A 23,829-nucleotide genomic window follows, 5' to 3' on the forward strand; every position below is an offset into this window, starting at 1 on the left:
AATTGAGTTAGAAATTTTCCAGCCCGCTCGACACCACCATACAATAGGTTTTTGACAAGTTTACCCATCTAATAACCCTAAACAACACACATATCATCTCAACACATTTTTATTTCTTTAAAAAACTGTTATTTTTCATATTGTTATAGCTACTGCAACCTAAAGACTCCCTCTAATAATACTATATTATAAAATTACAGTTTATAATTGTTATATATTTTATTTCTGATAATATTATGCTACAGTGGTTATGAATAGTAATTATTACCCTAGATAATTTATTTTTAATCAATATTATATTTATAATTTCATAGATGGTACAGCTCAGCCATCAACCATATTTATTTATAGTCAATATTAATTAGTATATGAAATGAGAAGTTATTTTAATAGGAGAAAATTATGTTTTTAATCATGTAATTTATGCTTTTCAATTTTAATCTTATTACGACTCAATTTATATTTTTAGTCCTTTAATTTATAATATTTTTCAATTTCAATCCTTTTTCTTCTAAAATTGAAAATTTTCAACGAACAATTTGTAAATTGAATTTGGGGATTTTGATTTTTTATAACCCATGTACTTTTTATATTTCAATCACAAACTAGACATTTTCCATTTAAAATTTTTTAATTTTAGAGGAAAAAAGATTGAAATTAAAAAATATTACAAGTTACAGGACTAAAAATATAAATTAATACATAACAGAGCTAAAATTAAAAAAGATGTAAATTACATGATTGAAAATATAATTTTCTCTTTTAATAATACATAAAAAAAAATTATTTCCACAGTCCTTGAGCCTTTTTTTTATCTTAAAATGCATTATTTTTCATATCTGGCCATCCGTGTACAGTTAGAAGCTATTTATGATTTATTTTTTTCTATGTTAATCTTTTTACCGCATTGTTCTCTTGATTAGTATTTTTTTTTTATTTAGAAAACAGACTGTGCAAAAGAGAGTTCAGAATATATTGCTAACGTTCCAAGATCCGCAAACGTCTTGGACTCCTTTGCCATCGCCACGCTGTTCTCGTGAATTTCCAACCATAGATTCTCTCGACATCCACCGTTCATAGAGCGCAGGATCCACGCCACGCCACGCCTCGTCTGCCTCCTCGCCGAATCAAAACGATAAGAAGGATCCCGGTTCACAGAAAAGCTCAAGTGGATCTCATGAATCCACCTCAACTGCAATGAAGTGCCGTCGTTCGCTTGGAGAGCAAAACCCCTTTGACCTCCCCGTTTTCCCCTCAATCTTTATTGCAAGCATCGGTTATCTCGCTTCGAGGAAGTCTCGCTGCAGCCAAAGTTGCCATCTTTGCGCTCGGATTCGGAGAAATTTTGAATTTTGTTGGGCTCATTGAATGATGCTGTCATTGACCTTCCCGAGCGTGGATCTTAGTCAGGTCGGCTGCTTGAGACGGCTGCGCGCTCGACCTCTGTGGAGGTCGAGATCGGCACGCAGCCTGGGTGCTCGATGTTTAGTCTCAACGACCCAAGATGGTATCTTTATGCGTTAGCTCGGTTGATTTCGATGCTAATTGATGCTGGTTAGAGTTTTTTCTTGATCTTGTGATCGTGGTTGAGCTTGTTGTAGATGTTCGGAGTGGCGGCGTGAAGCCTGCGGTGGCTAGCAGTGGCTCTATCCAAGTTTCTTCTTTGCTAGAAGTGGTTTCTGGTGACATAAAGAGGCTAAATGAGAACCTAAAAGCAGTGAGTATTGCGAATTTCACATTCTTTTTTCTCTTTTTTTTTTAAATCCTGCAATTGCGATTTGCCTCCTGTTAAAGAAATATTGGAATTTTTGACTGGTAGCGGTGCAATCGTTTTCAGGAACAGCAAATGTTTGCCGATTTTTTATGAGCAACTCTTTTGAACGGCTTCCAATGTAAATAAATTGAAAATTAACGTGTGATCCATATGTTAACCTAGTTTGTTGATTGCAAGCAAAAGATTTGCGATAGAAGAATTAATTTGTATTTGTTATTCTTGAAATTCTGCCTCTTGAAAATAGACACTTAACTAAGTAACTTAGATCATTATGCAATTTTGGTCTATTCTCTTTTTTTTTTTAAGGGAAAAAAATAAGAAGGATGAATCTACTGTTACCTTATCCTTTTAGCTCAAATATGCATTATATTGCTTTTGAAAGACTAAATGCATTATCTGCACCAGGATCTGGTCATCAAGCCATCTGCCTCACTGATCATCAATGGACCGACCTTCATTCTTCTATTAGAAAATAAGCATAAACCATATGTTCTTTGTTTATTTGCTGGAGAACAAGACTGATTGATAACACTGTGGCTTTTAGTCTTGTTCAACGTGGATATGTGCAACCTAAGAGGTTTTAGCTCGACTTTCTAGCATAAACTTCGTCATTAGCCATTTATTTTCTTGAGTGTGAATTTGCAAATTTTATATTGTCAGCTGATCATCCAACATTAGCTTCTATAAGTGTTACTTAATTTGTAATTGAGTCTTAATTAAGTTAGGTGTATATCTGCTCGATGCAAATATATATACTTAGCTCCCTAAGATGTGTAAGAATCAGTTTGGATGTTGAGGAAAATTAGTTAGTGGTTTCTTTGTCTAAAATTCGCTAGCAACTTTTCTAGTTGTCATATGTATAAGTCAGAATGATTGATGAACATAACTTTCAATATCTTTTCTTCATTCCTGTCGGGTTAAACCAGTGTTTTCAATACTCTTTCCTCTCTTTCGTCCACTTTTTGATGGAACTAAAAGTGGAGAAACGAGCCCAAATTGCTCCCTTCTTCCCTCTTACTTTTTGTTCTCCTATTAAAGTAGATAAGGTAATTGATTGCATTCCCTTTTCCTTTCCATTTACTTTAGCTCTCTTCCCCTCAAGTAGACATATTTCTCTTTTTGCTCTTGATCACGAGGTGTTTCCACACCACATTCTATGTGAGACTATTCCCGTTTAAAACGAGAGCGATAAGGTTAAATCCCTGCCATGTCAACAACAATGTTATACGGATTCGAACTCCACACATTTGTAGAAAGGGCTCCAAATCTAAGTTGCTTACCACTGGACCAAGTAATTGTTGGTAAGTAGGCATGCTCAAATCTTTTGGAATTAGTGGTTATTGAATTTAAAATCTTAAAATTCGTATCATATTTCAGGTTATGAGTTTGAATCTTGGCTCGTCTTTTCATTACTTTCCCCTTGCCCTTTTTTGCTCGAACATCATGGCCCTGCACATATAAATCTTATAGAATTTTGGCTTGCAGTTTTTCGTAATGTTATCCTATTCTAGTTTAGCCCAATTTCACTATTGTGTGTGTGTGTGTGAACCTTAAACTTTAGCCTTTTCGTAGCTCATCGGTGCAGAAAATCCAGTTCTAGTATCTGCAGCGGAACAAATATTTGGTGCTGGGGGAAAGAGGCTTCGACCGGCTCTGGTCTTCCTAGTTTCAAGGGCGACTGCTCAAATATCTGGCTTGAAGTAAGCAGTTTCATTTATCGTATGGTCGAACTGTTTGTTGATAGAGAAAGTGACACTATGGAAAACTCACTAAATTTAAACAGGGAACTTACTATCCAACATCAACGTTTGGCAGAGATAATAGAGATGATTCATACTGCAAGCCTAATACACGACGATGTCATAGACGACAGCGGGATTCGAAGAGGTATATATCCTGTGTGGCAACATTTCTGACAATTACACAAAAGATTTGTTTTTGATTGACATCACCAAAATATCAACTTAAACCGGCAATTGTTTTGCATCATATTTCATTATGAGTCTCAAGTCTCTGATTTCTAGGGAGTGAATACTTTCAGGGAAAGAAACGGTTCATCAAATTTATGGGACCCGAGTGGCTGTCCTGGCAGGAGATTTCATGTTTGCGCAATCTTCGTGGTACCTTGCAAATCTCGAAAACATTGAAGTAATAAAGCTCATTAGTCAGGTTTGTTTGTTACTTTTCTTGTTTCATAATTGTAATATCGTAAATGCTATCATTTTCTTTTGGTAAAGCTTTTGCATTGCAATAGGTTATCAAGGACTTTGCGAGCGGTGAAATAAAACAAGCATCGAGCCTCTTCAACTGCGATGCAACTCTTGAAGACTATCTACTCAAGAGCTACTACAAGACCGCCTCTCTAGTTGCAGCAAGCTCCAAGTCTGCTTCGATATTCAGCCGTGTTGACACAAGTATAGGTGAACGAATGTATGAATTCGGGAAGAACCTCGGTCTCTCATTTCAGGTAGTCGATGACATTTTGGATTTCACCCAATCAACGGAACAGTTAGGGAAACCGGCTTGCAGTGACTTATCAAAGGGGATTTTAACCGCCCCGGTTATTTTTGCCCTGGAAAAGGAACCTACACTAAGAGAAATCATTGACTCTGAGTTCAGCGAAGATGGTTCATTCGACACTGCAATCGAGTTGATTCATCAAAGCGGTGGGCTCAGTAGGGCGCATGAGCTAGCAAAACAGAAAGCTGAAATCGCAATAAAAAACCTGGAGTGCCTTCCTGAGAGCGAGTTCAGAAACTCCCTCGAGGGGATTGTAAAATATAACCTCGAACGGATTGACTGAAACTTGAACTGTTAATGATCATAGTTGAAGATGAGCAGTCAGCCCCAATTACTGCAAGAAAACATACTTGCTACAACAGCTCTGGGAGATAAATTGCTTGCTGAATCGAGATGGAATGACCTTATCGTTCGAGGATATAGAAGATTCTACATGGCTGCATATATTTAGCCTCAAATGTATAAATAGATAGTGAATTTCAAATTGTAGTAGGTTCTTAGTTTTACCGGCGATTGAGCCAGTCAAGCAAATCAATCACCTCCGAGCTTTGAGACAATGGCTAAAGTTCAACCTAGAGAATGCAGAGAAAGAAAGCAAACAAAGATCACAGTTTTGCTTCATTACTTGAATTCAAGGCACAGACACAAGCCCAACGAAACTTGGCATTTCTGATTGAACTGGTCGAGAACTCAATTCAGTTTGCTATCGAACATTTATTTCGAAAACCCCCCAACATATATGGCCTAGTTGATAAGCTCAACATATATGGTCCATGTGTTGTCTCCTTGTTTTCATCATCCAAAGCTTCTCTGCTTTCTCCAATCATAAAGTGAAGCTGAAAGAGACCACTTCCCTCCTCTTCAGGGAAGAAACAAACGCCATTGCTCCATTGCCCTGCAAACTTGGGCTGAACATTTGTGTCTCAATCTCTCCGACTCTCATTCAATTGAACTTTTGCCACCTTTCTTTGTCAATTGGTTTCCCTCTCGCATTCGCCATTTGTCTTCTCTTTACATGCTATTAGGATTGTAAGTGAACTAAACGTTCACGAGTAAAGTTGATATATATTTACTTAATATACACAAGGTTAATTAAATAAATAAATTTGAAAATAAATAAATAAATATATATATATATATATATAATTCATTAATGTTCATGAATAGAGAATCAAGAATTTTACAATTAAGACAAAGTGGTGAATTATAGGAGATTTTTCTTCTAATGGGTAGCGGACCTGAGATCATCATGAGTATTTTCGATTTATCCTGATAGTGGGTGAAAAACTTCTATGGAGTTGGACTGGTCATCCCTATAATTAATCAGTTCAAAAAACTCAATACCTGATGTCAACAGAGGATACAAACAAAATTTATACTTTATATTCATTAATAAAACTTTTATTAAACTGATAAATAGACAAATAAACTTATAATATCAAATCACTAACCAACCAAATAAATATAAAAATATAAAAGTTTCAAACAAGCTCAACCTTGAATAATCATTTCAACACTCAATTATCTTATCAAATAAGCTTAAACAACATAAAGTTGGACTCGATTTAACTCATTTATAACCCTCTATCTCCCATAACATCTACCTAAATTGAGATGCAAGGTTCATTGAACTTTATCGATATAGAAGATCTAGATTGGATATAAATAAATATAAGTGTAAATTATTGGTGTAATACTATGACTCCATGATATTGATGTGTATTATTGGAATTGGAAAGTGGACAAGAATGCATTCTTACTTTTCTTTGCTGTTCTTGAGAAGGACCTTTGTGGTTGAGCATGAAGTGCCCCCCTTCCACTAATTAAGACAATATTTGGTGGGTCACACAATGCGCTATTTGTTGGATTCTTGTCCTACTTGTAAGGTAATCTATACAAATCATCACTTCATTGCCCTTGCATGATTAACTAAGTCCTCATTTTTTTTTCTTTTCTATTATACATGTGCGACAAAGTACTGAGTTACTTCAACAACGATGTATAAATATTCTTAGAGTTTGACTCACAATTTCTACTGTTTAGTTGTTAGTCTTGTACGTGATGCCCGACAAACTAGAATTGACGCTTGAAATAAAGATACCATATATATTTCACCTAACATCTGCCCCACGTAGAATAATAGGATCAGAATTAGAATTGCAAGTGGAATAAATATTTTAAAAATTGACATAAGTTGTAGTAGTACAAACTAAAAGAGAAAATTATCTACCACTAGAATTAATTGGATTGGACACCTACATTTTATATATTCACACACACACACAGCCATTATGAGAAGGTATAATATTCAACGAGTTTGGCTGTCTTATGGAATTTGGCATGCTGCAAATGTGGAAGTTAGGCTGATTTGTTTAGACATGGAGATTAAATTATTCATGAGTAGGTGAGGCATGAGTTCCCCATGGGGGAAGAGAGTTGAACTATGAAGAAGTTAATACCTGCACAAAAGGCAACTTGGCATTATATGATGAATATTTTAGAGGTCAATTTCTTAATTTATATAAGTTGTTCTTCAAATTTATCTCCTGATATATGAACTAAGGAGAAGATAGTCTACAATTGAACGCAGGTTAACCTAATCTCATCCTCCACCTTTGCCTTGGTCCCTAGCCAAAAGCCATGGAGGGCTCGACTAAAAAATTTTCTTCTAGTAGGAAAAGGACGGCTAATGAAATTAGCAATGATGCTTGATCGAGTGGCGACCTCTGCCATAAAACATGAGGTGGGCGAAGATGAATCGTGACAATGCAGTGGAATACAAAATGTGACGGCCAGCAGAGTGTAGTATGACCACAAGGGAGTGTGTCGTTGTCGATTTGGGGCAGTACTTTGGGGCAGTACTTAATTCCACTCCTCCTCCTCCTCCTCCTCCTCCTCATCATCATCATCATCATCATCATCATCATCTTCTTCTTCTTCTGCACAACATAATATAAACAATAATAACAAATATATATATATATATATATATATATATATATATATATATATATATATATATATATATATATAGGCTCGACTCTGCTGCCACGATTGAGATCAAAGTCAGGATGATTAAAGGATATACGATTTCTCTATTTTTTTCTCCTTCTAGAAGAAATATATCTATATATATATATAGAGAGAGAGAGAGAGAAAAGCTATCATGCGGCACGCTCTGTGTGATTTGGTGCGGCGCACATCAAAATTAATTCTGGATCGTTCCATTGATCGATCTAGCGGGGCTAAATTGATCCACTGATCGATTCAGCCCCGCTTCATCTTCTCGTGCCCGTTGTGCCAGTCGCGCCCTCCTACCGACGACGGCCTCCGACCGCCTGCCCCCGAATTTTACTATAACCGGAGGGGAAGGTGAACCCAAGGGGTTCCGACAGCTGTTGAGACTGGATTACGGCCGAAATTGTTCACAATCGCAAGACAAGTGTGAGAAGACTAGGGCTGAATCGATCTAGCCCTTGCTGGATCAATGCATCACACGCAAGAAGACCAGCAAGCGGGGTTGAATCAATCAGTGGATCGATCCACCGCATCGATCCGCACGGATGTGTGCCGCAGTGTAATATTTTCGTATATATATATATATATAAAACTATTTTAATTATATCATTTCTTATTTAAATTACTTCAATAATATTTAACTAATTTAATTTTAATCAGATTAATTTTAAATAATATTTAAGTATTTTTGTTTCGATAATTCAAGTGTTCGGACGTTGCTCGATTAATTCCAAAGATAGACAACTTTAATTCACTGATTCACTGGTGTATATTTAGAGGTTGAACTCTAAAATATTCATCAGATTCAAACTCTCATTTCTTTAAGTAGTTTTGACTTTTGATCATATTAAAATATTTTTAACTGCAAGATATCTGAGCAAAAATGAAAAGGACATTTCAAATTATACAAATTATCAAAAAAGTATTTCTTTAAATAATAAAAAATCAAAAATAAAAAGATGTCTCATTGTATATTTTATATAGAATATTCGTTATTACCGGGAATACCTTTTATTCCCGTATTATTGTATCAGCTGATAGAGATGATAATTTTCTCCATGAGTTCAGGATTTTATAAAAAAATTTAAAATAAAGATGGCTATCTTTGATTTATTCGAGGATGGGGACAAGTTCAAAAATTTTTTTAAGGATGAGATGGGTTCGGGGTGAATATAGGGATATTGTCCTCATCCCCAAATCCGTTCTACAAATAATAATAATAATAATAATAATAATAATAATAATAATAATAATAATAATAATAATATTAGTATTATTAATATAAAAATATTATTTTTAAAAATATTAATAATAATATTGATAATAATATTAATATTAAAAAATTTTAAAATATTAATAATAAAATTATTATTAATACTGAAATTAATATTAATAGTAATAGTAAAATAATAATAATATAAAATTAATTTGAGAATGAAAGCGGGGAGGGAGATTTGATTCAGGTTCGGGGACTCCCTGAACCTGAAAAAGTGGGGATGGGGGCGGGGATGGGAACGAGGAGGAAATTCAAGGGCGGGGATAGGGATGGCAAACTCGTCCCCGCCCCGCCCCATTACCATTACTAGCTATTGAGTAGTTGTTGGAAGATTATTGGTAAAATCGTGCTCGGGTCAAGATTGATCTGTTTGACTAAGATCCAGTGAGTTCGAATTTAAGTTTCAATGTTTGCATAATTTGTGGGACAATACTTTTTGGATAATATGTGAGAGCGAAGTCAAGTAGATCATGCAATACCGGATACTTAACTGGGTAAGGTCCAAGTGGGTCAAGGAAGACCATATGTTGGTAAAGAAAATTTTTAATTACGGTTAGGCAAAAGGTTGGCAAAGGAAAGTCCTAATTATAGTTATGCAAGGGAAAGTCCAAGTGGGTCAAGGAGGATCATACATTGACAAGAGGAAAACCCTAACTACGGTTAGGTAAGAGGAAAATCCAAGTGAATCAAGGAGGACCACGCTTAGTGATCGAAAGTCCAACGAGAAGTTGACACGAGATGAAAAGTCCAAGTAGATCAATGAGTGACCAAACACTTGGTGAAGAAGCCCCAATAGATAATGGTTGGGTAAGGAAATCCTAGACTTGGGTTAAATAGGTTAGGGTTGGACAATCGATTGGGTAATCGATTAGACTAAAGGCAATCGATCAGCTGATCGATTGGGAGCATTTATTCGTGAAACAGAAGGTGTCTGGATCGATTGAGTAATTGATCAAGAGCTACGTCAATCGATCAGGTGATCGATTGGGTGCATTTCTTTACGACGAATAGTAGGTTTATGAATTGATCAGGTGATCGATTGAAACCATATTAATCAATTAGGTAATCAATTGGAAGAAAAAGTTTACGACAAGTAATGACTTCTAAATCGATCAGGTGATCGATTGTGAGAAGTTCATGAGCAAACAATGAGCTTTGTAATCGATTGGGTGATCGATTAAAAAGTCTCGTAATCAATTGAGTAGTCAATTGAGAGAAGCAGAAAAGAGACATTGCGACGTTTGGATGGTTGGATTTGATCGGATTTGACGTGACAATCGATTGGTAATTCGTGGGAAATAAAGGTGTTCACAGAGATCCAAATTGACATCTTCTCCGCACTTCATCGCCAGTTTTTTAAGCTTCTTGGAGGCAAGTATTATTGTACTTTCCAAGTATCAAGAGGCAATCCATAATAATAAAAGATCAAGAGCAAAGATCATTCATTGTTATATTTATTTCCTTGTTCTTGTTGTATTTCTTGTATTTTCTTGTACGAGACTTCTACTCCACCTCTTATAAGTGAGAAGAGTAGACTCTTGGATTAGTTACATCAAGGAGGTGGATACCAAGTAAAATCATGGGTATTAGCATTGTTTCAAGTGTTCTGCTATAAATCATCATGAACGAAGTGATTGGAGCTAATCACCCCTTTTAGCTCCCGAAGTGTCCTAATTAGTGGTATCAGAACAAAATCACTCTTCATTCAATTAATCACCGAGAGAACAACGAGCTAGAGGAAAAGTTGAGGCTTGAAGCCCTAATTTCAACAAATTGAAGACTTATTTTCAAAGAGCTCAAGTTCAAAAATAGTGTCAAGATGGATTCAGATATGATATATGAGTACCTCCACCATTAAAAATTGGAAGCTTCGACCTTTTAAATTCACGAGTTGAAAATTTCTTCATGATGGAGATAGAGAATGATTTAATCTAATGGAGGAATTTCAAGCTTCAATGAATAGTAGAGGGAAGCTTCTCAAGAAAAGTAAATGGACCAAGAAGCAATTAAGAAAATCTTAGATAAATAATAAGGTAACCAAAACTTTGGTTAATTTATTGTCTAATAATATTTTGTGCAAAATAGGAGATTACAAGAGTGCAAATGAATTATGGAGTAAATTGGCAAAGCTCCATGAAATTCCATTCTGAACGGAATGTAACAAGAAAAGAAAAGAGGAAAACTCTTTGTTTCAAATACAAGAGGATTCGGAGATTGAGAGATGTTTAACATCCGAGAAAGGAATTGAAAAAGCATTTTGGTGCAATTTTCTTAGGTCAAGGTTGATCAGTTTGACTAAGTTTGAGTTGGCTCAAGCTTGAGTCTTGATATTTGACAATATATGAAGATTGCAGATGCAATTATCCATTTGAGGAGAAAAGTCTAGTTCGATGTGAAGAAGAGTCAAGTAGGTCAAAGTTGACCAGATACTTGACTGGGAAGTCCTAACTGGAGGTTAGGCAAGGGCAAGACCAATGGGAAAGTTGATAGAAGAATAAAATCCATGTGGTTCAATGTTGACTGGACATTTAATGTGAAAGTCCAAGTAAGTGAAGCTAGGCAATGAGAAAGTCCTGGTGAGTGAAGCCAGACAGTTGAAAATTCAGGTGGGTCAAAAGTTGACCTGACACCTGATGATTAGAAGTCCAAGTGGATCAAGGATGACTAGACACTTGGCATAAGATGGTAAGTCTAAGAGATCAAAGGATTGAACGGACACTTAGTATGAGGAGAAAAGTCCAAGTGGGTCAAAGGATTGATTGAACACTTGACACGAGGAAAAAAGTCCAAGTAAGTCAAAGGATTGATTGGACACTTGGCACGAGGAGAAAAGTCTAAGTGGATCAAAGGATTAATCGGACACTTAGTGAAGGAGTCCCAACAGATCATGGTTGATCAAATGTTGGGTGAAGAGAATGCTAGACTTAGGTTTGAAAGTTAGAGTTTGCTAATCGATTAGGTTACAATTAAGTTGTTGGCTTAATCGCTTAAGGCTCGGAATTGCAAGAAACGGAAAGGAGCTGAATCACTTACCTAATCGATTAAGCGAATCAACATGGATTAATCGATTAGTCTAATCGATTAAGCTCCATTCTGTGAGGAAATAGAATGTTTGATAAGTGATTAAGTAGGGAGGCTTAATCTCTTATAGAGTTTCTTGCAATCAAACAGGAAGGTTCTTAATCAATTCGACTAATCGATTAAGAACCCTTAAGCGATTAGAGAAGTCGCTTAAGGATGAAAACTAGCCGTTATTAGCCCGATAAAAGGGTTTGGCGTGAACTGTTCATTAGATCTCTTCTTCCACTTTCTACATCGAGCTCATTCTCACTATCAGTTCTTGAAGTTTTTTTGAAGACAAGTGTTGCTGCACTTCCAAGATCAAGATGCATTCTCAAACAAGAAGAAGAAGCTAGCTAGGGTTTTATTTGTGTAAATCTTGTAAGATTTCTATTGTATTTGCTTCTCTTTTATTCTTGTTGTATTGAGAGCTTGTACGAGGCTTCTCCGCCTCCAGAGTGTTTCTGAGAAGGAGTGTTTTGTTTGTGGATGTGTGAGAGAGGATCGGATCCTTAGATTAGTTATCTCGTTTGAGGTGAATACTAAGTAAATCCATCTTGTTAGCATTAGAGGAGCTTGCTTCGAGTTTTCCACTGCAACAACATCTACGAAGCGAGCAACCGAGCAAGATGAGCTATTCACCCCCTCTAGCTTTCGAAGTATCAGAGCAAGGTTGCTCTTCACCCGACTCATCGCCAGAAGGGCAATGAACTAGAGGAAGAAGAATAAGTTGAAGCCCTAAAGTCAACAAAGTCAAAGACTTCATCACAAGGGAGCTCAACTTCAAGATAGATTTCTGAGATAAACTGGGATTTGATACAAGGATGCCTCCACCATTTACAATGACAAGCTTCGATCTTTGAAAATCAAGGATAAAATTTTTTTTCATGATGGAGATAGAGCAATGGTTTGCTCTAATAGAAGGCTTTGAAGCTCCAAAGAATTCAAAAAGCAAAACCATCAAGAAGAGCAACTGGAGCGAGGAGCAAATTCGAAGATGTGAGGGCAATGACAAAGTGATCAAATTGTTAATCAATTTATTGCCAAACAATATTTTGAGCAAGATTGGAGACTATGAAGATGCGGAGTTTTGGAGTAAATTGACAAAGATCCATGAAGACCCCTCTACTACAAATAAAGAAGAATCCAAAGAGGGAGAATAATTGGATCAAGCAAGAGAGGACTCCGAGGTTGAGAGGTGCTCAACATCGAAAGAAGAAGAAATTCAAGAAGATCCATCCTCAAGAGAGCACAAGGACAAAGGCCTTTAGTGTACTCCTTATTTGAAGTGCATGAGGATTCGAAGGTTGAGAGATGCTCAACATCCGAGGATGAAGATGAAGAGGCATCCACCTCAAGGATTGAGGAGGAGTATGGATCATCAATACCGGGTCAAGAAGAAGCCTCTATATCCGAATCAAAAGAATCAAGTGTCATCCCTACAAGAAAAGGTATAACAATTTTAAATGTTAATAATAAAAGTCATATCATTACTTTGAGTGTAGGGAAAATGGATACTACAAGAGCAAGTATCCAAAAGTGACCAAGAAAAAAGGTCAAGTGGCACCCAAGGCCAAGAAGGTTCGTCCCTCGGTACCCAAGGGCAAGGAGCACATTGTGTATTTCTTGTGTAATCATGAGGGCATTATCATAGCCAATGTCCAAAAGGGAAGAGATCGACCAAGCTTAAAGGAGAAAGCACAAGTCAAAAGAAAGCTCTCAAAGCAAACACAAGGTATCTTTTATTGATGCAATTTCTTTAAATCATGATAAAAAACATACTAGGTCTAATTTCTATCATTTTAATACTATTTATCATGAAAATAGAAAGCATGATAGAATTAAGGAAAAATATGTAGCGTATCATACCAAAACTATCCTACCTAAGGTTAGGAAGATAGATAATGACTTAGGCAATAACTCTAAAGATTCTAGATATATGCTTAAGAAAAAGAAAACTCAAGGATTTAAGGAAAAATCTAAATTTGTGGACTTATATAGAAGGAAAATCAAGTTTTGAGGTCAAGATTTAAAAAATTGGAGAGGATCCTAGAAAAATTGACAATTAGTATCAACTGGTCAAAAAAGTCAAACCTAGGTCAAAATAGGCAAGAGTAGTCCAATTGACATAGAAGTTTGGAATACAAACCTAAAACTAAGAAGGATGTGACTTCATATCATAGGATTCCATAGAGCTATTAATTTTTAAAACCTTAATTAACTTTCAAAATATAATTAATTTTCAAGCTTTAATTAAATTTCAAAACTTAAATTAATTTTCAAATTTTAAAATAATTTTCAAAACCCTAATTAAAAAAACTTAAATCATTTAATTATTCTTTAAAACTTAAAGCCTTAAGTTCAATCTAAACTATTCTTGTCCGAATTTAATTAGTTCAATTTATCAAAAGAAATTTTACTTAATTTGAAATTAATTACCTTATAATTAATTTACTTTAATTTAATTAACTTGATTTAATCAAAAATAATTTAAACTTAATCCAAATTCAACTTAAATTTAAATCAATTAACAAACTTAAAGTTTACTCAATTCAATTCTCTCATTAATACAATAAACTCGAAATCATATTAATTCTACATTATATAAACTATGCATCTCTCACAACATATAAGACATATTTAAAAATCTAAAATACGTGACATACTAGGAAAATTAATATTTTTTAACAAAAAAGTACTTTTGATTTTTTCATACTTGACTATGGCTATACTCATGCTATGGATATTTACCTAATGTTTAATTTTTAATTTTCTTTAATATTATTTTTAAAAAATTTCAAGAGAAGTATCAATTAAGGGAGAGGAATTTCAAATAATTGATTTTTTTAAAAGTGTTTGAAAAATACTTTTAAATTATTTTGGGTTTTACAAAGAATAATACTTATTTTTTATATATGTCAAAGGGGAAGAAAAAACAAAATAAGTTAAATATTTTTAAAAGTTAAAGTATATTTCAAAAGCAAAGTTTACAAGTTAAAGCTAATTACTTTTTAAGGGGAGCTTAAAACTAAAATATTAATTTTGAAATTTTAGTTTAGAAACTTTAACTTTGAAAAGTATGAACATTTTCTAAGTTATGTTTCCATACTTAGAAATTTCTTACCATGAAAAAGTTTTTTTTTTAATTCTTACTTTGAAAAAGCATTATTTTTAAAATTTTATTTGTGAAAATTTTTATTTACTCTTAAACTTGTTAAAATGTTATTTGATTAACTAACTTTGAACTAGTTAAACTATGTTGCAATAATAAAAAAAAAAAAGAAAAGATTGTTAGTGCAAGAAACATCAAATAATCATTCCTAAGTTTTAATAATGATAAAGAGTTCAAAGTTAAAGTATATTATTGATTAGATAAGTTTGACTAAGTGTGTAAAAAAGTCCTAAATGATTTTAGGCAAGATAAAAATCCTAGTTGAGGATAGGTAAAGAAGTCCTAGTAGACATTAGGTAGGTTGAAAGTTCTAGTTGCAGTTAGGCAAGGAAGTCCTGGTCCATGGGATTGAGTGAAGTTTTGGTAGGTCGAGGACGTCGAGTAAAAATCCTAGGGTTGAGGACACTAGGTGGAAGTCCTAGAGGTCGTGGACACCAAATGGTGTTAGTTAGAGTCCTAGAGCCAATCATTTGATGATTGTATGGACTCATTGTATCATATTTTTGTATATTAATAAAGGCATTTGTTTGGTTATTATACTTATTTGTATTAGTGCCAAATAGACTAAGTATAATAGCGTCCTTAAGTAGAAGGTTCATACCTATATCAATCGATTAGTTGAATCGATAGTGAGATGATATAGGGAACACTACTCTAAATCATTCCTAGTCGAGTATTAACATTCAGGGACAATGTTAATACAATAAGACTAGCATGTAGGTCAGCTCGATGACTTGATCTCACAAGTCATGGATATAGAGATATCAAGCTGACACATGGGTATGCATTAGAGAATGTATATTAAATGACCCGCCATGAGAAAGTATCATGGATCGTTATATGAGTGTCATATACTTTCTCATGTGGCTATTAGTATGACTATTAGTCCTTTGACCTGAAGTCACCATGGATCCCTACATAAGGAGTTATGTACTTTGGTTTCGTCAAACGTCACCCGTAACAGGGTGGACTATAAAGGCGATTACTGGGTATGTAACAAATTATGCAGAGGGATGTGAGTGATGTAGATGGGATCTATCCCTCCCATATGACGGGAGCGACATCAATATTCTTGATAGAGTTAGACCATGAAGTGCATGGTCATGCCCAAATGAGTCAACATTAGATGTTGAACTCATTTGATCGAGTGAGTCTACTTGGAGTTCAAGATTTAGATTGATTAGAGGATGACACGGTCTATGCCTCACATTGATCAATCAAGATGTCAAGGATAGAAGGACAATGTCACATATTGTGAGGAGTCACAATTAGTAGTCACAAGGTGATGTTGGATCTCAACATTCTTGTAACTTGGGTAGCAATGATGTATTGCTAGATGCCGCTCATTGCTTATGTTTCTAAAGGAGTTTAGGAACATTGCCAATGTTACAAGAACCTATTGGGTCACACACAAAGAACAAGTGGATGGAGATTAGGTTCATATGATGAACCAAGAGGATTAGATTCATTTGATGAATTAAATTGGATTAAGAGTAATCCAAATTGGGCTAGCTTGAGTTAGACTCAAGTTGATTCATGTGTTCAATGAGTCTAATTTAGATTATGATTCATTGAATTAATTTAATTAAATGAATTAGATTCATTATATTAAATTGGCTTGAATTAAATGGTTGGATTAGATCAACCATGAGAGAGATTAAGTCAAGTTTGACTTGACTTGAGAGGAAGAGGAAGAGTCAAGTTTGACTTGACTTTGCCACATCATATGTGTGACTTGACATTAAGTGGCCAATAATGATGTGCCACATCATCATAGTTAATACATGATTATGCCACCTAATGGTAGTTACACTTCCTTCTTTGTTTTAATGTGGTCGGCCACATTAATGAGAGTAATTACTCTCATTGTGGCCGGCCACTCAAAATGAAGGGAATTGATGTTTTTCATTATGATTGTGATTAACTCCTTCTTCTTCCTCCTTGGGTGGTCTCTCTTCTCTCCATGGTGCTGTTGCCGTGAGGTTCCAAGTGTGGAGAGGGTGATTTGAGTTCCCAAAAGTAGAAAGGGTAAGTGAAGGTCACATAGAAGAGTGTTCTTGATTTTTATCCTCTCTTCTTTGATCTCCTTTCTTCTTCCATTCCATCCGAGAGCCCTAGAAAGTGCTAGCACACTTGGGGTCTCTCTTCTCCATCCTTGAGTGCTAGAGAGCACTCCTTGTTCGTGTGGATATCACTAGAGAAGTATCTACCTTGATACTTTGGAGATTCGACACGTACCTTGGACGAGCGGGAATTTTGCGAGGGCACGCTTCAAAGGTAAAAGCTCTCAACACATAGATCTAGGAGTAGATCTAAAATTTTGAAACTCGTACTTGTACTTTATTCGGTTTTTCCTTGCACGGATCTACGGCTTTGGGTGATTCGGGGTTTCCGCGACGCGAAAAGCGGTTTTCGCGGCCCGAAAAACCCAACAAATGGAACACTAGAAGGGTCGGGGTTCTGACGTCTAGTGGAAAGTCCTGAAGTCTCGGGTGCTGAGCAAAAATTCAAAGGTCTAGAGGACCGGTTTGACAAAAGGTAAATTCTCCTAAAAGGAGTAGGTAAGGATGCGTTCCCTATTGAGGGAACAGTAGGTGTCAGTCCAATCCAGAGTTTCAATAAAACTCAAAGTCATGACCGGGTAGTTTGGAGGCTGTCAAATATGACTTTACATTGCATATTATTGTTTGTTTCTAACTCTTTGGTGCAGGTGATTAAAAGCTAGAAAAGAGGGCATCCAAGCACCTAAACCTACCCGGACCTCCGTGCGCGCAAAGTGGCTCTAGGCGTCCGGGTCAATGGCTGAGAGGGAAGCCATCATTTAGCCAGCCTACATCACAATAGGCACCTGGACAATCCAAGAACCCGAACAATCCAAGCACTCAGACTGGTCTAGGCACCCGGACTGGGCAAAATTTATCTTCAAGCTGCGGTGTCACGCTTTAGTTGGTCGATCTACATCAGCGGTTCAGGCGCCTAAAGATGGATAAAACTTGCTAGATGAAGTTTTAATGAGATCATGCCATATCAGCCCTGTGGGGGCACCGGGAAAGAGTCTAGGTGCCTGCATGGAGCTATAAAAGGAGGGTTCAACTAGCACCTTGAACATATCAATTTGAACAACTTTCTCTCCTACGCACTACTCCAGAAATGACTCTACGATGTTGAAACGCTTCTTCACAACCAAAAGTTTGTAACTTCAATTCTTTAAGTTGTCGGTATAATTTCGTTTACAACATTTAAATTATTATAGTTCTTGTACTTAAATTTTGTAATCTCATTCAAACTATTAGTGGATTGCTTATCGAAAGCACTTAACGAGTGCGGACCTTGGAATAGGAGTCGTCATAAGCTATGAATCAAGTAAAAGAAAAGTGTTGGCGATTTCTTTTCTTTACTTTGCTTTTCGCTGCATTTACTTGATTGTATTTCCGAAAAATGTGAAAAAAAACCACGAGTACTATTCATCTCCCCTAGCACTTTTGATCCAACAACCAAGGCTTCTAAGAAGCCTAGGAAGGTCATTAGAGAGGTATCAAAAGAAGTTATCTTTAATGAGTACCTAGAATACCCAAGGAGTATCAATAGGTTTTGGATTTCTAAGAGTGTATTCTCTACATCCTAGATGAGTTTAGAGTGTGTCAACTCTTATTGGAAGGGTAGGTTACCCAACCATGGTGAAGTTGGCACTTTGGGATATTTTCATGGCATTGTTACACCTTGAAATTGGAAAGTTGATTTTTAATCTTAAAAGAGTAAAATTGTAACGACTCGCCTTCTACTAGCTAAGCCGCGTTCTGTCGCAAACAGAATGCCCTGGAATCGATCACTGGATCGATTGGCAAGTCTGGATCGATCAGTCGATCGATCCAGAATATTACCCCGCGCACAGTAGCGCGCTGAATGGATCAAGGGATCGATTAGTCAGGATGGATCGATCAGCCGATCAATCTAGAATATGGTCCGTGCACAGTAGCACGCTAAATCGATCAATGGATCGATCAAATGACTCCAATCGATCCACCGATCGATTGGAAGGCCTGATAACAGCTGGAAACCCCTCACCTCAGCTCTTGATCATATGGGGAGTCTAGATTACCTCCCTTAGCATAGGAACAGTATTCAGGATGTAGTTTAAATATGAATTCCAGATCGAATAGCAATTAACAGAAAAAAAAATTGTATTGGTTAGCAAAAATTTTAAATCAGATCAGTTTTCCGCACATTAAGAATAGTTAGGAACAATATAATGTGACGATTCGGCCTTACAGCTTAGCCAGTAGAAGGCGGGTCGTTACAAAAATATACCAAAATTTGAAGATTTGGGCTTAATTAAATTAACAAAAATTGGATAGAAGTCGAAGAAATGTCAAGTTGAGATTTTAACATTTTCTTGGGAGAAAAGAGCAAACTTATATTATTTTAAATTTAGCGATTAGTTAGTGATACTTAGATAAATAATCTAGATATTCTCTTTATGCTAAAATTGTCATGTTTGTGTATCTATCATATGTCATGACATCATTACTTTTGCATTCATATTCTTATGAAAATATCATATGTCATGTTATACATATATTATTTAGATATTATAAATTTCTTTTTGAAAATACACATTTGATATATGACATAATCATTCTCATGCATAAATTTTAATTTCTTGTAATTAAGGACAATGACATCAATTAACATCCTAGGTTGAATGATCAAAGTTTAAATGCCTAACTAGAAATGCATGAGCCCTTAGTTAAGAAAAACTTAAGTCACATCATATAAAAACTATAAGGTTTGACTTGTATGTGCTTTTGAGACATATTATATACAAGTGAGATATTAGGAAGATGATTAAAACTCAAGATATTGATATAGTGTATCTATTTGTGTTTTAGATCCATCAAAATAATAGATTATATGGAGTCTCATAATGGGGAAAGCAAATGTATAAGTCATGTGCATTTTTCTCAAAGATCGTGGTTGGAAATTTAGTTTTGAAAACTATTTTAAAATCATTTTGGAAAACCATGGTAAAATCTACATTTTGATAAGAATCATCATTGATTAGTTGGACATAAAGTAGAGTGAAACATTAAAGTTTTCAATGATTTTTAATTTTATGTCAATCTTTGAAAATTAAGATTATTTTCATAGAAAACTATTCTTCCATGATAGTATATGATATAAATAATGTTTACATAAAATTTTACAATTTTTAGAAAATCATAAAATTATTTAGGGAGTTCTGAATTTCAGATTGAAATTGAAATCAAAAAATTTTAAAAATGTTAATCGACTAGGCAATCAATTCACCCATGAGTGAATCATTTGGTCAATCTATTAAAAGGAATTTCTGCGAGTACAGAGGCTTGCGGAATTGATCAAGTGATCAATTAAATGTCAGAATCGATTGGTCAATTGATTAAGATGCATTTCTATAAGCACAGAGGCACAGAATTAATCAACTGATCGATTGAGGTGACGTTAATCGATTGAAACCCAACTGCAATCGATTAAGACATACTAGAATCGATTAGTAACTTAAACCAATTGATTAGGAAAGTTATTTTTGGTTTGAATGATCTCATTTCAATCCATTAAGTAAAGTTTAGTCGTGTTAATCATCCCTAACACTAAGAAATGCATTGATAAATATTTAAGGGTATTTTTTCTTGATAAAAATAAGAAAGGAATAGTTAAAAGAGATTAATTTGAAGTTTAGGAGGAGATTTGGATTTAAAGTTGAATTTTCAACTTCAAAACTTTAATTTGGATTTCCTAAAGGTTTAGAAACTCCAAATCATTGTTTGTGCAAGGATACAAGCTTGGTGCATATTTTGAGGGAGAGATCTTCCTTAAAGACATGATTTAATTTTTTGGGGGGGATAAGGAGACAATGGAAGGTTGGGAACCTTCATTATTATGAATGTTCAAGGATGAATGATGTCGGCCTTTTTGCATGTTACAAAGCACCCCAAATTAATAAAGATTGGAACTCAATTAAAATTAAGACAAGTGTCGTAGTAAGGAGTCCCAAGTCGTATTTTTCCAAGGATTAGCTAGTAAATGTGTGTGAATTCTAGATTCGGTTCCAATCATAATCTAATTTCAATTTGAATACATCTACTTCCAAAAGTGCACTAGAGCAATTCAAAATTTAGTCAAAGAAGGGAAAATCTATCTAAACATGCTCCACTTCATTTGATTCAAATTATCAACAATTAAATTCAGATTCTAATGTATCATTAGATCCAATCAATCGAGTCCCACTTCTTCAACTCACAGTATCAGTAATACTCAAACTAAATTATGCAACCCGAAACAACTCTAATTCATAATCACAACTAACTTCAACAATCAAGCTCAAATTCAAGTTTCCAATTCTCAATCTCATTAATTCACATTTAATAGAGGTAAACAAATAAAAGTTTAAATGATTCATTCATAAACCAAGCACATTCATAGCCACACCAAAATCCAATGAATCAAATAAGATGTTTCCTAAATCCATGAATTGAAACTAACTCTAAATTATAGAAACCTAAACAGAAAAAACTCCAAGTAAGAAGAAAATTGCAAACTAAGTTAGTAGCTAAACATTACTGTAATTTCTGAAATCTTAAGGAATCAGAATTTCAAGTTAGAAATTAGAACTGGGGTTTTCAGCACAGAAAATCAAAACAGAATTGCATAAGGAAACTCAAACAAAACACAATAGTAAAGTAAAGAATCAGATATGAAGATCTGAGCAGGAATATCAACAATTAAAAGACAATGATAAAGAATTCTAAACCCTAAAACATTCCTCAACCCGGATCCAAGCCCAAACTTCTCCAATCTGCTGTAACACAAACAGAAATGCTCTTGGGACCCCTATAAGCATTCAACAACAATCCCTAAGCTTACAGCTATTACCAGGTGATGATCACAACATCTTGGAAACCTCCCTTCAGCTCACATCCCTCTGATAACCTCATCAACCGAAGAAACAGAGCTCAGGTTCTGAAAATTTACAAACCAGATCAATCGGCCAAATCGACCCAGGTTCGCTGCGGCATGGCAATCGGAAAATGTCCAGAAGCATCTGAGAAACCTCTCTTCAAGCTCTGGTGGAAGCGAATAACGCCGATCGGGAGACCTCCTCAACCGGGTATGTGGCGGTGAAACAGAGCCCAAATCGCAATCGAGAAACCTCCTTCAATGCTCTCTGGTCATCGGGAGATGAACGCCGGCAGCTCGGGATCACAGTCGTTGAAGAAGATGAAGAATCGAATCTGGATTGTGGAATGGGAGCTGCGGCTTCGCGGAGATGAAGAAGACGACACTGTAACACAAAATCACGAACCGAGCTCGAGCACTGTAGCTTCTCGCGAGGTTTTTATATCCCTTTTAAATTTAATCCGACGGCTAAGAATCATCGGAGCTTGATCAACGGTGGAAAATAACCTAAAATCTGATCCAACAGTATTGATCTTCATCTACGGTCCAGATTTACTCCTCATTAGGTCGGATGGACCAAATGCTTGACGGATGACCCAGATCTCTCCAATCTTCAACGGATGATCCAAATCAATCCAGGTCTTGATCGCCTCATTTTGCCCTAGATTTGAGCCCAAGTGTGGTCCAATCTGATCGGGTCCATGACCCTTTTGATGCCTACAAAATAATAAACAAATATTAGCACCAAAATACCCTGAAAATAGGTTAATTTGTAATTAAGTCCAAGATCACATGCAAATTATGAAATGCAATCTAAATGTGAGATTATGTTGTGAATAGTTCAATAAAAACATGCATTATGAATTAAAATAATATAGCAAAATCATGGTTATCAATGAACATTAGACACAATGGAAGATTAAAAATCTTCATTGTGATACATAAATGCTCAAGGATTGCATAAGATAAATGCTCAAGGATGAGCATACGATAAATGTTCAAGGATCAGTATATGATCTATTCTCAAGGGTGAGCATAAGACACAATGAAAGGTATGGAACTTTCATTAGATTCATTTTGAACAAATTAACTCTTAGGGAAAGTTTTTGATATATGTCAAAGGGGGAGAAAAAAGTAGGATTTAAGTTAGAAACCTTCATTCATGCTTAGGCATGGGATGAAGTTGGGCTAATGGGTTAGCCTAACTTAAATATATTGTAAAAAATCAAAAAAGGGAAGATTATTAGGAAATTATTAGTGCAATCATTCTCGGATCAAGGTTGACATGTTTAACTAAGCTCAAGTGGGTTCGAGTTTGAGTTTTGACGTTTGGACAATGTGGGACAATACCTTTTGGACAATGTGTGAGAGAGAAGTCAAGTAGGTCATGGAGGATTGGATACTTGACTAGATAAAGTCCTAACTGCAGTTAGGCAAGGTAAAGGAGGACCACATGTTGGCAAAGAAAAGTCATAACTATGGTTAGGCAAAAGGAAGTCTAAGTGGGTCAAGAAGGATCGTACGTTGGCAAGGGAAGTCCTAACTACAGTTAGGCAAGGAAAAAATTCAAGTGGGTCAAAGAGTACCGCACGTTGGCAAAGGAAAGTCATAACTATGGTTAGTTAAGGAAAAGTCCAAGTAGGTCTGTAAGTACCTCGTGTTAATTTTGATATGATCAACCAAGTCAAGTTGGATCCTGCTGTGATTTGATCCTTGTGTCTAAGCGTGTAGGAGCTTAAGAGCACAAGAAGTCAAGCAAAAGATGCAGCTAGTGAGAAGGATGGCACGGGAGAGAGTCGACGGGCTCAGTGTATCCAAGGGATGAGGAACTGTGAAAAAGTATGCTGACAGATGAGAAGGAAGCGCGCAGCAATTTCGAGGGACGAGGAGCCAGAGTGGAAGGTTACTCGAGAAGGCCAGAAAATGGGTTCAGGTGAGCCCTATTCCGGATGGCTGAAATCACTTGGAGCAGAGCTAGAGCGGAAGACCTGGACAGGAAGTCAACTCCGAGTTGACCCTGGTCCGGGCGCCCGAAGCTATTCCGAGCACCTAGACTTTGTCCGGGTGCTCGGATCA

The 23,829-nt window shown here is 35.8% G+C and overlaps 1 protein-coding gene across 1 annotated transcript; it reads left to right on the forward strand.

Annotated features, from left to right (window-relative positions):
• Positions 1-1,093: 1,093 nt before the first annotated feature.
• LOC121981590 (probable solanesyl-diphosphate synthase 3, chloroplastic) lies at positions 1,094-4,851 on the forward strand. Its single transcript, XM_042534185.1, has 6 exons — positions 1,094-1,507; positions 1,602-1,717; positions 3,347-3,474; positions 3,558-3,661; positions 3,816-3,943; positions 4,029-4,851. The coding sequence occupies exons 1-6, from the start codon at positions 1,369-1,371 to the stop codon at positions 4,575-4,577; spliced, it is 1,164 nt and encodes a 387-aa protein (XP_042390119.1). The 5' UTR covers positions 1,094-1,368; the 3' UTR covers positions 4,578-4,851.
• Positions 4,852-23,829: the final 18,978 nt, after the last annotated feature.

Source organism: Zingiber officinale, chromosome 5A (genome assembly GCF_018446385.1).
Source record: "Zingiber officinale cultivar Zhangliang chromosome 5A, Zo_v1.1, whole genome shotgun sequence".
NCBI lineage: Eukaryota > Viridiplantae > Streptophyta > Magnoliopsida > Zingiberales > Zingiberaceae > Zingiber > Zingiber officinale.

Bases quoted from the DNA above. Each gene is read 5' to 3' on its own strand.
- LOC121981590 (XM_042534185.1), top strand. From the start codon at position 1,369: ATGATGCTGTCATTGACCTTCCCGAGCGTGGATCTTAGTCAGGTCGGC. The intron at 1,508-1,601 runs GTATCTTTATGC...AGCTTGTTGTAG, and splicing joins AGTCTCAACGACCCAAGATG to ATGTTCGGAGTGGCGGCGTG. The intron at 3,662-3,815 runs GTATATATCCTG...GAATACTTTCAG, and splicing joins CGACAGCGGGATTCGAAGAG to GGAAAGAAACGGTTCATCAA.